At 56.4% G+C, this 16,607-nt stretch overlaps 2 protein-coding genes across 10 annotated transcripts in view; both read left to right on the top strand.

Annotated features, from left to right (window-relative positions):
* Positions 1-1,212, top strand: part of TRPM2 (transient receptor potential cation channel subfamily M member 2) — a 47,578-nt gene extending 46,366 nt beyond the window's left edge. For all 8 annotated transcript variants that reach the window (XM_072739104.1, XM_072739107.1, XM_072739105.1 and 5 more), the window contains one exon: positions 268-1,212. In XM_072739104.1, the coding sequence (XP_072595205.1) occupies positions 268-393 (126 nt within the window). In that variant the 3' untranslated portion in view covers positions 394-1,212. The remainder of the gene's footprint in view (positions 1-267) is intronic.
* Positions 1,213-12,369: 11,157 nt separating this feature from the next.
* On the top strand, positions 12,370-16,374 carry LRRC3 (leucine rich repeat containing 3). 2 transcript variants are annotated; one of them, XR_011997454.1, is made up of 3 exons: positions 12,370-12,497; positions 12,974-14,394; positions 14,987-16,374. XR_011997454.1 is itself a non-coding variant. In XM_072739052.1 (2 exons), exon 2 carries the CDS (start codon positions 13,074-13,076, stop codon positions 13,845-13,847), a length of 774 nt encoding a protein of 257 aa, XP_072595153.1. In that variant the 5' UTR covers positions 12,370-12,497; positions 12,974-13,073; the 3' UTR covers positions 13,848-16,374. The 2 variants fall into 2 exon arrangements, 1 of the variants encoding a protein (XP_072595153.1); XM_072739052.1 differs by having other exon boundaries at positions 12,974-16,374.
* The last annotated feature ends 233 nt before the right edge of the window (positions 16,375-16,607 follow it).

Below are 16,607 nucleotides of genomic sequence, written 5' to 3'. Positions count from 1 at the left end.
GGGCCCGGGGAGCAGACCTGGGCTGGGTTTGCAGGACGGAACCCTGAGAATAAGGCCACCGGCTGTGTCCTCAGGATGGATTTTCAGGTCTGGGCGGGAGTTCTCGGAGTTTTTCACTCCCTTTGATAGAAGAGCCCAGTGAAGCAGCCACAGGCCAGAGACCCAGGTGGTGGCGTCCCCGAGGCCCTTCTGCAGCTGGTTTTGAGGGTGTTTGGGCAGAGGCGGGGCCGGCTCGGAGGGACTCAGCACCTACGTTTGCCCTTGCAGCACCTGCACACCTGTGACCCCGGGATGTCCGTCCAATGGCAGGTGGTGGACAAGCGCATCCCACTGTATGCCAACCACAAGACCATCCTCCAGAAGGTGGCCGCTCTGTTCGGGGCTTTCTACTGACCCGTGGGCTCCAAGCCGGGCCCCCCTGCCAGGGGCAGGTGAGGCTGGTCGGCCCCCGGGACCCAAGCAGACACCGGCTGCCCAAGGGTCCGGCTGCCCAAGGGTCCGGCTGCCCTGGACCTCGCCGGGGCCGGGGGCTGCTGCTGGGGCGCCGCGTGGTGTGGTTTGGGGATCTCCACCTCGAGTCGCCGACCAGATGGGCCTGTGAACTGGACGATGTCAGGGCGCCCTGAGAGGAGAGCCAAGGCAGGGGACGGGCTGGCTGTGGTCACACGGCCATTCCTCGGGGTTGACGCGGCCCCTGGGAACCGCCAGCTGTCGTCACCCCTGGCAGCCCCGGCCCGCAGCTAGTGATTCCCTCCTGGTCACAGCGTGAGCAGCTCGTCCACGACAGACGTGCACTGGCCTGGGACCTGCATCTCCTGGACAGTCGGGGATCCCCCGTGCTCTTCTCCTCGGGCCCACAGCCCGGAGGTGGTGTCCACCGTGACCTTACGCAGACCTCACCTGTGCTGGGGCGGGAGCCTGGGCTGTCAGGGCTGAGCCCGTTCGGGGGGTGGGGGCCACACAAGCACACGTCTTCTCTGGGGACCACAGGGTGTCTGCCTACGTGCCAGCCCCGGGACCGGGCGGGGGCTCCCCATGCACGGCACTCCCTCCTTCCGTGTGAGCCCAGGGAGGGGCAGGTGGTGGGCATAGACGCCGGGGGGAGCCACCCTGCTCCGGGTCAGTGACTCACAAGCCATCAGCATAAACCGCCAGGAGTCATCAGGGCCGGGAATGTTGTAAAACCCAACATTAAATCTGCTGCTCCCTCCAGCCTGGCCTGCGTCTTCTGTGCTTCCTGCAAATAAAGTTCAGACACATGCAGTGCTCAGGGCGCAGTGTCTGAGTCACTGAAACCTCTTTGGACCCGTGGCGGAGCCTCCTCCCGAGGCCCTCTCCTACGGTTCCTCCCGTGCACATCCTGAGGCCCCTGAGGCCCCTGAGGCTCCAACTCATGATTTCCTCTCTGATCCCCTCCCGCCCGGCTCCCTACTCTTCATACCCCTGGACCCAGCCTCCGGCATCGGCCCCCAGCACCCAGGCTGGTCCGCAGCAATCTCACACCCTCTCCGTGGCTTCTGGCACACACAGGTGTGGGGGGACACGGCGGGGGGGGGGGGGCTTGGTTCTTTATCTAGACGCATCTACCTAGCCAAGCTAGCATTCAACTGGCAGCACCGAATAATGACATTTTAGAATCGTAAAGACTCAAAAAATGCATTGTGCTCTGAGAGAACATCTCTAAGTTGAATTTCAGAGAAGCAGACACTGACTTAGCTTGGCTGCGGTAACACAATCCGGACGGGGTGGGGGTGGGGAGGCTCCAACAACAGGCGTTTAGTTCTGGTCCTGGAGGCTGGCGGTCGGCGCCCCCGGGCCAGCAGGGTTGGGGCTGGTGGGAGCTCTCTTCTGGCTGCCGGTGGCCGCCTCCCACTGCGCGCTCACGCCCCGTCCTCGGTGTGTGCTCGGAGACCCAGCGCTCCGGGGTCTCTTCCTACCGAGACCCTAATCCTATCACATCAGGGCTCTGCTCCGAGGCCTCCGGTAACCTAAGTGCGTCCGGAGAGGCCCCACCGCCCAGTACAGCCACACTGGGAGCTAGGGCCACCGTACTGGGGGTGGGGAGGGAGACACAAAGCTCCAGGCTAACACACGCACACCCCGCGCCGGCACTGGCTGAGCCCAGATGGGCACAGACCAAGCGCTGCGCTAAGCGAAGAAACCATGAGAGCGCACGGCAAGTCTCTGTTGGGGCACGCTGGGAAAATAAAATGTGATCGCAGCCTCGCTGGGGTCAGTGGGAGCCGCGGAGGGGCGTGCGGGTGACCCAGCGCAGCGGCGTCCTCTGGCTCAGGAGGAGGAAGGAGCGGCTGCCGTGGCTCTGTGCGGGACGGCGGGACTCACGGGTGCGGGGCCGCTGGCGGGGCGGGGACAGGTGCATAACCGTAACCCCCTGCACCCCGAGGAGTTAGCTGGAAAGGAGGCTGTTGAGGGAAGCCCCGGAACCAGCGGAGGATGGTTACTGTGAAATAAAATGGCTCGAGACATGCAAGACGCCGCAGTCACCGTGACACGTATAAATCGTGATTTTCCCATCCGGGCAAACAAATGACCCAGCTCCTGTGTCTTGTTTTCTATATATTTTTCTCTATCAGCTAAGACCAAGCTAAGACCATGAGAGCCGACAACGTGGAGAAGGCGTGCGGGCAAACGCTCGCAGAGAAAGGCGTGGACAGGGTTCTCGCGGAGCCACGCCGCAGGCCTCCTGTGAGGGGCCAGGAGCCCGAGGGGTGGAGGGCGTCACGGCAGCCTTCGCTTGGGAAGTCATCCCTCGCAGAAGCTGTTACTCCTCCAGCAACACAGCTGCTGCTTCTCCTTTTTCTTTTTCTTTTTTTTAAAAAGATTTTATTTATTTATTCATAAGACACCCAGAAAAAGAGGCAGAGACAGAGGCAGAGGGAGAAGCAGGCTCCATGCGGGGAGCCCGACGCGGGATTCGATCCCAGGACCCCGGGGTCATGCCCTGAGCCGGAGGCAGACGCTCCACCACAGAGCCCCCCAGGTGTCCCAGCACCATAGCTTTTTAAATATATAAATCAAACCTGATAGAAAGTCAAGGAGAAATGGGCAAATTCACAGGAATATTTGAGACATTTTCTCAGAAATCGAGGAATCAAGAAGCCAAAGGAAAGCAGAGCAGAATTTGACTAAATCAACAAGGCTGCGGTCCCTGAGTGTCGCTGCGGGAGGTGTGTGTGTGCACCTTCCTGCATACGGTAAGTATTTATGTGTAAATATGTATACGTCATGCAATATACACACGTGTGTAACTCAGACGCACACGCAAGTTACATGTAAATCACATGCAAATTATATGCAAACCACATGCAAATTAGGTGTGAATCGCACGCAATTTATAGGTGAATTATATGTGAATTATATTAAATAAGTGGGGCTCCCAGGTGGCTTGGTGGGTGAAGCATCTGCCTTCGGCTCAGGTCATGATCTCAGGGTCCTGGGATCGAGTCCTGCATCGGGTTCCCTGCTCAGTGAAGAGTCCGCTTCTCCCTCTACCCCTCCCCTGCTCATGCTCTTTTGCTGACTCTCTCTCTTTAAAATAAAAAAATTGAATGGAATGTTTTTAAAAATTACATAAGTGATGTACAATGTATTTATATATCGTATGAAATGAGTATGTGTATGGCGTACAAGTGCCGCACGCACACAGACACAGCACTACACCAACACACCTTGCTCGTGCGTGTGTGTGGTCCTGTCCCCACCCCGAAGAGCAGAAACAAGAGGCCCAGAGGAGACACATGGGACCTTCACCAAATCCAAACGTGCATCACCCCAGGGAGGGGATCTTGGAACTTTGCAAGGCAGCCCCAGCCCGGGGCCACACTCTCTGGCCGTAGCCTCAGGACAGCAACGATGGAACGAGAACACACACCAGAAGGGACAGAAACAGGAGCCTGAGCTCGGGACCGTGGGGACCGGTCCCCTGGCCAGCTGGGAGGGCGAGGGGGCAGTGTCCAGGGTGGGGCTCTGCTGAGGGGGCAGCCCTCTGCCCTCTGCCCTCCCTCGGAGCGGCTTCTGTCCCCACCTTGGGCCTCTGGTTCTTCAGGCAGGGACACTAACAAGGAGGGCTGTGCCTCTGTCCTCAGAGCAGACGCTGTCCTTGTGACCCTGGTTCGCGCTCAGTCCCAGGGGCAGGCCAGGCCAGGCCCCTGAGCTGGGCATTGTCCAGGGAAGGCCCAGGGGGCCACCGTGCCTGCCACCTGCCACCTGCATCTCTCTAGTGGGAAGCGGACCAACGCGAGACAGTGAGGGGTTCGTGTCACCCCCTGTGGGATGTGGCTGGAGGCTCCCAAGGGAACCTACCTAACCTTAGACGCCCTTGCTACAAAATCAAAGACAGAAAGTGAATGGTCTGAGGTTCTAGCTTCAGAAGCTCAAGAAACGGCTACGACATCGATGCAGGAGCCAGGGAAGCCGGGCTTTACGGAGGAGGGAAAATCAGAGTCGGCATGATGAAGACGTTAAAAAATCGGTTCTTGGAAACGCGGACAAAGCAGAGGGGACGTGGCCCTCCGTGGGCCGGTGAGGGGGATGTGGCCCTCCGCGGGCGATGAGGCTCCGGGCGCCCTTGGTTCCCGGCCCTACCCCTGGGCGGCCCACCAGCCGCCCTTGGACCTCTCCCTCTGGGCTGCCCTAGCCCCTGCTGGGAGCCAGTGTCCCCGACGGCATGGCAGGTCAAGCTCCTGTCTGGGGGTCCCTGCGGCGGGGCCAGCGCACACCGACACCCCGAGGAGGGGCGGCCCCCGGGGGAGCGCAGCCCTCCGGCCTCCTCCCCGAGATGTTTTGTCCCTCGGCCTGGTTCTGCCGCGGCCCTGAGCTGGTCCCCGGGGAGATGCTCTCGGCCCCGCCTGGCAAAACCACCTTCCTGGCGGGGAAGCAATTAAGCAGCCGGAGCAGCTGCCCAGCATCCCTGGGGCCGGCGAGCCTGGGTTCCGGGGATAAATGGGTGAGCTAATGGGCCCTGAGCCCAATTACAGCCGGAAACGCAGCGACGGCGGGCAGACCACGCGGCCAGGAGGCATCAGGAGCTTCTGCTGTTCCTGAGCGACGCTCCCGGGCTTGGCCTGCGCCTGGCTGGCGGCCAGCACCCCCCGAGAGGCCGGCCCTGGGCCGGGGTCACCGCTCAGCGCACACGGCAGGTGAGCGCCCCGCATCCGTCTGCTCCGCTGTCCATCGAGGCAGAGCCGCCCGAGAATAGCAAACCTGTGTGGCGTGTGATTATCTTCTGCTGTGGAGGCAGAGCAAAGGCATCCGGGCAGATGTGAACTACGAGCCACCAGCACCCAGATCAAGATCCAGAACATACCGTCCCAGGAGCCCCTCCTGCCCAGTCCCATCACTGCCCTCCGGAACTTTCTGTAAGTAGAACCACACAGCGTGGGCTTGGCGTGTCCGGCCTCTCCCACTCTGCTTTTTATGTCTCTGGATTCCCCTGCACTGACACTGTGCTTGTTGGTAGCAAACCCATTTAATTTGTTTAATTTGAATATTAAAATATTCCTGACCTTTGGGGTTCCCATTTGGCGTCTATGTGATTTGCCTTATACGCTGATGAACCAGCAGCTTCAAGGCTCACATTATTTTAATCTCCAAAAAGAGAGCTGGCTGCTGAAAGCAGAAATAATCACGCGCTGCGAGGCTCCTACACACGAGGATGTGCACGGGAGGACAGCGCACAGCACCGCTGCTCAGGCTGTGTCCAAACGTGCCCTGAAGGATCGCCCCGGTGAGCAGCCGCAGCCGGACACGACGGCCTAGGCCGCTGCCGAGATAGCGTGGCTGGGGCGCAGCTCCGGACAGAAGGCACAATCACAATCCCGTGTTCCTAAAGGAGGCAGGAGAGAGGAGAAGGGAGCAGGGCAGAGGGACCGGAGCCCAAGCCCTGAGCGTGGGCTGTCGCAGCCAGGACGGCACCACCAGCCAGCACGATGGCCTGGCCCTCACCGTCCCCGGGCCCCATCGCCGTCAGCTCTGCTCTCTCCTCCGTCTGCTCCAGTCTCTCACTGACCCAGCCTTTCCTTCCTTGTCGTTTTTTTTTTTAGACATTTTATTTATTTATTTATGAGAGACACACAGAGAGAGGCAGAGACACAGGCAGAGGGAGAAGCAGGCTCCCTGAGGGGACCCCGATGCGGGACTCAATCCTGGGACCCCGGGGTCACTCCCTGAGCCAAAGGCACACGTTCAACCACTGAACCACCTGGACGTCCCTCTTCCTTGCCTTCTATGAAGTGCACTGATCAGTCACTTGTAACATGTCTTTCAGTTTGGGAGCGTCTGAAGAGCTCTCACTGCTGGACAGACACTATGCATGTTTGGCACGAATGTCACAGCAGTGCTGTCGTGTGTTTCTCCATCCACTGCATCAAGGGCTAACTGACACCGATCTCTCCTGATTTCTTATTACTGATGACATTAACCTTGGTCGCATAGGCAGGGTGGTTTCTGCTGTGCTTCTCCACTGTAAAATCATTGTTTCCCCTTTGTAGTTAATAAATATATGGAGGAAGAGACTCTGGTGCTATAGAAACCATGCAGGTAGCAAAGTGTAAAGACACGGGTATGAGGATGGAACTCGACACTGCATGCTGACCTGATCGCAAGGAGGCTGCAGTGGCTATGCTAGTGTCAGTCAAAATGATCCGGGGGTGAAGAGCATTATCTCATAATGAGAAAGGGCCAATTTATAAAGAAGACATATTAACCTAATAAAGGGCTTCAAGATACACGAAGCAAAAACTGATGGAACTATAAGAACAGCAGACAAATCTACCATCAGTCAGAGACATCAACACCCCTCTCTCAATGATTAATAGAACACATGAAAGATCAGCAATGATGTAAAATGCGAGACTCACACTATCAGCCGTCTTGACCTCATCAACACTTCTAGCACATTCCATGGAGCAGTCATGCAACACGTTTAAGTAAACATGTAACAATTACTAACACGGGCCACTTTCTGGGCTATAAGATGAGTCGATAAATTTAAAAGGACCCAAAGCATATGGAGTATGTTCTCTGACAATGAATTTAATAATCAAAACCAGAAAGCGCTCTGGAAAATCCGTAAATATCGGGAAACAAAACACTTCTAAATCCCTGAGTCAAAAAAAGAAATCAAAAGGTGACTTAGAAAATGTTTCAAACTTAATGGATCTCATTAAGAATTTCGGGGATGCAGCTAAAGCAGGGCTTGGAGGGAAACATATAGCACTAAAATCCCCATACTAGAGAAGAAGAAAAATCTCAAACCATGAAGTCAGTTTTCACCTTAAGAAACCAAAACAAACAAACAAACAAATAAATAAATAATAAAAAATAAAATAAAAAAAAAGAAGAGAAAAGTAAACCCAATGTAAGCAAAAGGTCAGAATGGGAGTCAATTGGGAAATAAAAAAGAAAAACAATAAAGAAATCAATGAAACTAAAAACTGTCCCTTTGAAAATGTCAATAAAATTGATAGACTTCTGCCCTGAATGATTAGTAACAGAAGAAAGAAGATGCAGATTACCCATATCAGGAATGAACTGACATCACTTTGTACTCCATATTGTAAAGGTAACTAGGGGACATTATGCATAACTTTATGTTGATAAATTCAACAATTTAAATAAAACAGACAATTCCTTTTTTAATTATTCAATTAATGCTTATATAGTGTATTACTAGTTTCAGAGGTAGAGGTCAGTGATTCATCGGTTACATATAACACCCACTGCTCATCTCATCACATGCCCCCCTTCATGCCCATCCCCCAGTTACCCCGCCTCCATCCCCTCCCCTCCAGCAACCTTCAGTTTGGTTCCTGTGATTGAGAGTCTCTTATGGTTTATCTCCCTGTCTGATTTCATCTTATTTTTTCCTCTCTTCCCCTGTGATCCTCTGTTTTGTTTCTTAATTTCCATATGTCAGTGGAATCATATGATATTTGTCTTTCTCTGATTGACTCATTTCACTTAGCACAAGTTCCATTTGGTTCCGTCCATGTTGTTGAAAATGGCAAGATTTTTTTGATGGCTGAGTAATATCCCAGTGTGTATATAGACCACATCTTCTTTATCCATCATCTGTCGATGGACATCTCAGCTTTTTCCACAGTTTGGCTATTGTGGACATGGCTGCTGTGATCATTGGGGTGCAGGTGTCCCTTTGATCACTATGTTTGTATCTTTGGGGTAAATACCTAGTAGTGCAATTTGCTGGGTCGTCGGGTAGCTCTATTTTTAACTCCTTGAGGACCCTCCATACTAATTTCCAGAGTGGCTGCACCAGCCTGGGTTCCCACCAGCAGGTAAGAGCTTCCCCTTTCTCCACATCCTCACCAACATCTGTTGTTTCCTGACTTGTTAATTTTAGCCATTCTGACGGGTGTGAGGTGGGGTCCCACTGTGGTGCTGATGTGCATTTCCCTGACACTGAGGGATGCAGAGCATCTTTCCACGTGTCTGTGGCCACATGTAGGGCTCTTCTGGAGAGATGTCTGCTCATGTCTTCTTCCCATTTCTTGACTGGATTGTTTGTTTCTTGGGTGTCAAGTTTGATAAGTTCTTTATGGATCTTGGATACCAGTTCTTCACCTGATATGTCACTTGCAAACATCTTCTCCCATTCTGTAGGTTGTCTTTTGGTTTTGCCAACTGTTTCCTTAGCTGTGCAGAAGCTTTTTATCTTGATGAAGTCCCAATAGTTCATTTTTGCCTTTGTTTCTCTTGTCTTTGGAGACGTGTCTAGCAAGAAGTTGCTGAGACCAAGGTCAAAGGAGTTTCTGCCTGTGTTTTCCTCTAGGATTTTGATGGATTTCTGTCTCACATTTAGATCTTTCATCCATTTTGAGCTTATTTTTGTGTATGGTGTAAGAGAATGGTCCAGTTTCATCATTCTGCATGTAGCTGTCCAATTTTCCCAACACCATTTGTTGAAGAGACTCTCTTTTTTCCACTGGATATTCTTTTCTGCTTTGTCAAATATTAGTTGACCATAGAGTTGAGGGTCTATTTCTGGGTTTTCTATTCTGTCCCATTGATCTATGCAGAAACAGACAATTCCTTGGGAGAGATGAACTATCAACATTCAGTCAAGGAAAAATATAATCTCAGCAGCTCTATCTCCATTAAATAATTTAACAACATATAAAAATGATGATACATCATAACCAAGTGGGATTTATTCCAAGGACACAAGGTTACTCAACACTTAAAAATCAGTTAATACAATATTGCATAATAACATATTAATTTTAAACAAGTTTCTCAATGGGTGAAGAAAAGACAAAATGCTTCCTGATAAAAACACTCAGCAAACTAGAAATAGAAGGTATCAACCTTAAAAATAAAATGGCCAGGGATGCCTGGGTGGCTCAGTGGTTTACAGCCTACCTTGGACCCAGGGTGTGATCTTGGAGTCCTGGGATCAAGTCCCACATCGGGCTCCCTGCATGGAGCCTGCTTCTCCCTCTGCCTGTGTCTCTGCCTCTCTCTCTGTGCCTTTCATGAATAAATAAATAAATAATCCTTAAAAATAAAATAAAATAAAATAGCCAGTTATTTTACTAGCAAAATGTGTTTATTCAGTAATAGCAGAGGAATTGCAATTTGGAACAAGGCAAATTATAGCGAGCCATAGGCAGGTCCAGAGACAAAGGGAAGGTCAGCTCTTTTTAAGTTTCAGGAGGAAGTTGTGGAGGATTGTTTTGAACAGAAGTCTATTGGAGAAGAACAAGAGTTCGAAGTTATGACACTTCCTCATTGGCAGTAAGTGGTGGCTAGTTAGCGTGTTGTTGCTAGGCCTGGGAGGGATCTTCCTTCCTTCCTTTTTTTTTTTTTTTTTTTTTTTAAAGCAGGAGATTAAATTCCAATGGGAAAAATGTCCTCTCCCTCCAAGATAATTCTTATCTTCCTTCTTCCTGTTGGTGATGCAGTCCGCAAGGAGTGGTACATGCATAACAGTGCATCTTTAGGGTTGCCTGACTCCATTTTCAAAAAGTTTCCTGCATTTTTACAAAGGAAACTTCCTATTACTGATAACAACAGCTACAAAAAAAAAAAATCTATCACCAACATTATTCTTAAAAGACTGAATATTCTCTCCCTAAGATTGAGATGAATTAAGATATATGCTCTCAGTCCTCTTACTCAGTATTGAACTAGAGAGGCTGTAGCCAAAGCAATTAGGCACAGATTGAAGTAAAAGGCATCCAGACTGGAAAACAGAATATTCTTTTTTATTTACAGATAGCATGAATGTATATGTAGAAAAATCCTCAGGTATCTCAAAACAGTTACTAGAACAAATAAGTGATTTTAGTAAAGTTAAGATCAGTATGCAAGAATCACCCTTATTTCTCTATAATCGCATTTAACAAGCAGAAATTGAAACGAAGATGCCATCATCAATAACATAAAATTATGAGAAATAAGTCTGACAAGAGATATGCTCGATATGTAAGCCAAAAACTACAAAACACGGCTGAAAGAAATAAAAGCAGTTCTAAATAAATGAGAAGATATACCATGTTCATGGACTGAAGGACTCAATATTGTCAAGATATTAATTCTCTCAAACTGATCTAGAGATTCAGTGCAATCCCAAACAAAACCCACTAGGCTTTTTTGGTAGAAGTTGGCAAGCTGGTTCTAAAATTCATGAGGAAGTGCAGAGGACCTAGGATGGCAGAGAGAACTTTGTGAAAGACCAAAAGTGGAAGATTATACTATCTGATTCAAGAATTATTATAAAGCAATAGCAATAAAGATATCTTGGAAAATTTGCATAAAAATAGGCAAATAGAGGGGTTCATGGGTGGCTCCTCGATTGAGCATCTGGCTCTTGATTTTGGCTCAGGTCATGATCTCAGCATGGTGAGATCAAGCCCCTAGTGGGGCTCTGTGCTCAGGGGGGAGTCTGCTTGATATTCTCTCTCCCTCCCCCTTCCCCCACTCTCTAAATCAGTCAAATAAATAAATAAATAAATAAATAAATAAATAAATAAAATCTTTTTAAAAAAATAGGCAAATAGATCGATGGAACCCAGAGAGCACATAAATAGACTCACAGAAACACAGGACTACTGTTTTCCAACAGAGGTAGAAAGGCAGCACAGCAGAGAAAGAACGGCTATTTCAACAAACAGCTCTGGAAACCAGATAGCCATAGGCAGAGAAAACAAGCTTGAATTATATCTCACACCACACACCAAAATTAACTCCAAACGGGTAAGAGATGAAAAATGGACAAAGCACGGAACATTCATATAATGCATTGCTACTCTGCACTAAAAGGAATAACTATCGATTATTGCATCATCATGAGCAAACTTGAAGTAATTATGCGGAGTGACGTGAGCTAGGCAAGGGCGGACAAGACCACGGCTCTGTTTATACAACTGATGGGAAAAGCAGACTGATGTGCAATGACCTTGCAGACCAGTGCCGCCCTGTGCAGTGACCCCGCAGACCAGTGCTGCCCTGTGCAGTGACCCCCGCAGACCAGTGCCGCCCTGTGCAGTGACCCCCGCAGACCAGTGCCGCCCTGTGCAGTGACCCCTGCAGACCAGTGCCACCCTGTGCAGTGACCCCGCAGACCAGTGCTGCCCGGTGAGCACCTGCAGGTAAGGGAGACTGCGCTGTTCACCTCGTAGGTCCTGGGAAGGGCTGCACAGGTGTACCGGGATCCAAACAGGGCAACTGCAAACACGAGGGTCTGCACCTCCTTACACCACAATGAAGCTGTTTTTAAACCTCAAGCTGGCTCCGCTCCAGCTTCAACGCTGACCCCACCCCTGCTTTCCCTCCCCGGACACGGAAGGGTCTGCGGCAGGACCCAGGCCCGCGGACACCGAGCCCCATTTCCCCTGCCTGGAGGCGGGCGGGCCCAGGGGGAAAGGCACGGGCCCCCTGCCCCAGCCCCAGCCCCAGCCCCAGCCGGGACCGCGGGGCAGGGGCGGGGTCTGTTGTCCTACGCCCGCCCTCAGCCCCGCCGCAGCCCGAGACCACACCCCCCGCCCTCCGAGTGAGAGCGACGCTCCGGCCTCGCAGATCCCAGCCTCCATGCACGCCCCGCCCCGCAGCCGCCCCAGGCCCAGTCCCGCCCAGGTCCTCCCGCCCCGCAGGGCCCCCGCTCGGTTCTGGCCCCGCCCACCCCTGGCCCCGCCCCCACCGCCCAGGCCCCGCCCCGTCCCTGGCAGCCTTAGGTCCCGCCTTCGGCCCCGCCCCTGGCCCCGCCCCCGCCCAGGCCCCGCCCCGTCCCTGGCAGCCTTAGGTCCCGCCCGGCCCCGCCCCCCGGCCCAGGCCCCGCCCCCGCCCAGGCCCCGCCCCCGCCCCGCCCCGCCCCGCCGAGCCGCAGGCCGAGCCGCGTGTGCCCCGAGCGGCCGCAGAGGTGGGCGCAGGCCCGGGGGCGCCGCGGCGCCGGGTGTGGCTCGGCTCGGGCTGCGGGCGGCCGGGACCTCGCCGAGAGCGGCCTCCGGACCTCCGCGCAGGTAAAGCCCCTGCCCCGCCCTGGGCCGCCCCGGGGTCCCGGGGTCTGGGGTCCCCGCCCGCCCCCGCCCCCGCCCCGCCCCGCCCGCCCCCGCGCGCCCCGGGCTGCCCTGGCCTCCCGCGGCTTCCCCGGCCTCCGGCGCGCAGACATGCGGGGCGCCGCCCCCGGTGCCGCGTGCTCGTCCCCGCGGGGCGGACAAAGGGCTCGGTGCGCCCGCAGCCCCGCGGGGGTCCGACAGCCGCGCCCCGGCCTCGGCCTCGAGCCGGCCCCGGGGCCCGCAGCGCCCCTTCCCGGACCGCAGCCCCGAGCGCCGGCGCCGAGCAGGTGGACCGTGCCCCGCCGCGCCCCGCCCGAGGCGCCTGCCCTCGCCCTCCGGGGGCCCTCGCGGGTGCCCGGGAGGAGGTGAGCGGGGCCGCGCGGGCGGGGCGCTGCGGGGTCAGGGCGCTCCCCGGGGCTCCCCTCTGCGCTCTCTTTCAGAGCTGGAAGGAGCCGGAGTTGATGCCCGGGTCGGACGGCCCCTCGCACGGCGGCGGGGCAGGCGAGGAAGAAGCCGGGCGCCGGGGCCGCGGGTGTGGTCATGGGCCCCGCGGGGAGGCACAGCCCCGCACCCCTGCCCGGCCCCGCGGGCGGATCCTGCCTCCTCCTCCTCTTCTGCCTGCGGCTGGGCGCCCCCTGCCCGCAGAGCTGCCAGTGCCCGGAGCACGCGGGGGCCGTGGCCGTCCACTGCAGCGCGAGGGGCCTGCAGGAGGTCCCCAGGGACATCCCGGCCAACGCCGTGCTCCTGAAGCTCGACGCCAACAGGATCGCCCACGTCCCTAACGGAGCCTTCCAGCACCTGAACCAGCTCAGGGAGCTGGACTTGTCCCAGAACACCATCGAGACCATCGGCCCCGCCGCCTTCGCCGGCCTGGCCGGGGGCCTGCGGCTGCTGGACCTGTCCCATAACCGCATCCGCAGGATCCCGAAGGACGCCCTGGGCAAGCTCAGCGCCAAGATCCGCCTGTCCCACAACCCCCTGCACTGCGAGTGTGCCCTGCAGGAGGCCCTGTGGGAGCTGAAGCTGGACCCCGAGTCGGTGGACGAGATCGCCTGCCACACGGCGGCGCGCGAGGAGTACGTGGGGAAGCCCCTGATCCAGGCCCTGGACTCCGGTGTCAGCTTCTGCAGCACCCACCACAAGACCACCGACGTGGCCATGCTGGTCACCATGTTCGGCTGGTTCGCCATGGTGATCACCTACGTCGTGTACTACGTGCGCCAGAACCAGGAGGACGCCCGGAAGCACCTGGAGTACCTGAAGTCCCTGCCCAGCGCCCCCGTGGCCAAGGACCCCGTCAGCCCCGTGCCCTAGTGCCCGCTGCCTGAAGCGGAGCACCGCCGACCTTGGCCCCGACACTCGGGTAGCAGATGGCGACCGACCGGTGCTTTCACGGCAGAGCAGGGGACCTCTCGGCCCCTCCTGTGCAGCGCCCCACCCCCACAGAGCCCTCCTCGCGCTGCCTTCAAGCCACCCCGCCCCGCTCCCACCCAGAACATTACCATCCGCCCACTGGACGGGCCAGGAAGCCCGAGCCTGAGAAGTGGCCTTGCCCACCACCACTCCGTCGGGCGGCCTCCCAGCGGGGACTCCAGCCCGGCCCGTCTGTCCATGTCCCTTGCGCTCTGCAGCCTCGGCCACGTGGCGCCCCTAGGGTGTGACGGCATCACGAGAAGAGTGTGCTCGCCCACGCGCGTGAGGCCTGCCCTGCGGACCGTGGGGTGTCGACTACTCTGTGGAAGGCACAGAGCATCCTACGCGGCAGGACTCGTTGGCCTTGTCCCCCTGGTAGCGTTCCCCGAGCCCATCCGAGCGCCAGCCTGTCTCCGGAGCATGGTAGAGACCGGGTTACACTCGACAGGTAAGTGCAACGTGTCCTTCGAACTAAGCTTCGAGCGGCCTTGTTTATTCTCGGAGCCTTGGGTAAGGGCAACGCTGGGGCCAACGCCACTCCGGGGAGTGGGGCAAGAACCTAAAGCCCCAGACCCAAGGAAACCACGGACAGAAACGGGAGAAAGGTCCGGATCACCCAGGGGGCAGCGTCCGCGGCCAGGCCGGTGCCCCTGCCCCGAGGCCCGCCCTGCGTGCCCGGCTTGGGGGCCGCGCATCCTGGCTCGGGCCGCGCCTTGGCCCCGAAAGCGGCTCCCTCCCGAGGACGGCAGGACCGGCGCTGGGTGTCCAAGGCCCCGCAGCGGGTTGCTGCCCTCCTGCCGGCAGCAGGGACTCCGCCTCCCGCCCTCTCTTGGCCTCAGAACTCGCTGGGCGCTCGACTCTTACCTGTGCTGCGTGACCTTCGGGGTGGACGTGACCCCCACCTACCTAACCGCAAGCCGTCTCTCTAGTTTTATTTTTTGAGGTCTTTTTTATGAGTGCTTATTTTTAAATTGCTTCGAATATCCGGGGAGGGGGAGGCACACATTGGGATAAATTGCTTATGAACTTAAGGTGTACAGGTCACAAGAGGTTTGTACCTGGAGAGCGTCACGTGACCTGAAGTGGGCCGTGAACACGGGATCCTGTCTGTGCGGATTCAGAGACCCAGACCCCACAGCGGACACCCCCAAAGGCCCATCCAAACGAGGAAGGTCCTGACTTCGCCGATCATGGTGGATTAAAAAGGAACGACTGACAGGTCCCAAATACCCTCCCGCGCCTGCCACCCAGACCAGGTGTGGGGGGACATGAGGCAGGGCCCGGCGACACCCCCGTGGCCTGTCCCTCTCCGGGCGCAGGTAAGCACTGCCGCTGGCCGAGCAGCAGGGCACACAGGCTCCTTGGGCGGTTTGGTCCTCCTTCCCCATCCATCCCAGGGTGCACGCTGTGGGGAGAGGGGCCCCCCCACCCAAGGAGCTCACCACCCATGGGTGTGCCCGACGGAGGGGACCCGACAGAAGTCCGGGGGCAGATGCCAGGGTCCTGCGGCTGCCACTCATGTCTGGGGGTGCCTCTCCTTCACGTGGGGAGCCTTAGCCCTGTGGGGGCCCTGTCACGCTGCCGTGGAGCTCCTCATTTCCTCTATCACCAGAATTAGCCCAAAGCCTGGTTTCCACCCAAACACAGCTCTTCAGGGGTGCATGGGGAGTGCAGAGGGGCCCCTTCCCTCCTGGCCCCTTTCCGAGGACCCTGGACACACCAGAAGGGTCCTCTCTCTATCACCCTGAGCCCAGAGTCGGGCTGCTGGGCCCTCCTTCTGGGCCTTTCTGGGAGCCTCACACTTCAGGAGTGTCCCCGAGCGGACACCTCCCTCCAGGGAAGACCAGCGGGTCCCTAAACTGCAGGACCACGAAGCTCCCTCCTGCTCCTGGGAGCCTCGCTCTCCTGGGGTACAGCCACCTTCTCCCCCTTTTCCCCTGCCTTTCTCTCCCCCGAGGGACCCCTGGAGATGACACCTGCCTGGCCCATCCCCTCCTTGTCACCATGTGTGAGCTGGACACCCCGTGGGCCCTACAGCTGCCTCAGCCCTCACCCCTGCACCCATGGGTAGCTGACCCCGTCTCAAATCTGCGGGGGCTGGGTGGGGTCAGGTTGGCCTTATTGAGGAAATCAGTGTTGACAGTGTCCAGCACATGACAAAAGGGGTGCCTCAGTTGGCCCATCTGTCCAGGGCAGCGGGGTCACAGCCTTATGGGACATGGGTGGCCTCCGGCTCTCACTGTGATACAGATAAGGGACCTTCAAAGCACTTTATGTGCACACACGGCCTGGTGTGCAAAGCCCTTTTGTCATGGGAGGTGACACTTCACAAGGCCGAAGTCAGGGCAGGGTGACTTTGGGGCTTCCTGTGGGAACAGACACCCCAACTTGGGGTGGGGACTGGGCCTCACCTCCTTCCCATGGGGGTCAGTGGTGGGGATGTGGTGGGGATCTGGCTTCCAGGGAGGCCTTAGGGCCAGAGGGGTAGGGGTCCGGTGAGGGGTGCAGGGAGCTGGTGAGGAGTGCAGAGGGGTGCAGGGGGCTGGTGAGGGGTGCAGGGGGCCAGTGAGGGGTACAGGGGGCCAGTGAAGGGTACAGGGAGCTGGTGAGGAGTGCAGAGGGGTGCAGGGGAACCAGTGAGGGGTACAAGGGGCCAGCGAA

This window comes from Vulpes vulpes, chromosome 15 (assembly GCF_048418805.1).
Source record: "Vulpes vulpes isolate BD-2025 chromosome 15, VulVul3, whole genome shotgun sequence".
Classification (NCBI taxonomy): Eukaryota; Metazoa; Chordata; class Mammalia; order Carnivora; family Canidae; genus Vulpes; species Vulpes vulpes.
This window is presented reverse-complemented; position numbering and strand designations above follow the sequence as displayed.

Excerpts from the sequence above, each read along its gene's own strand:
- LRRC3 (XM_072739052.1), top strand. The coding sequence starts at position 13,074 with ATGGGCCCCGCGGGGAGGCACAGCCCCGCACCCCTGCCCGGCCCCGCG.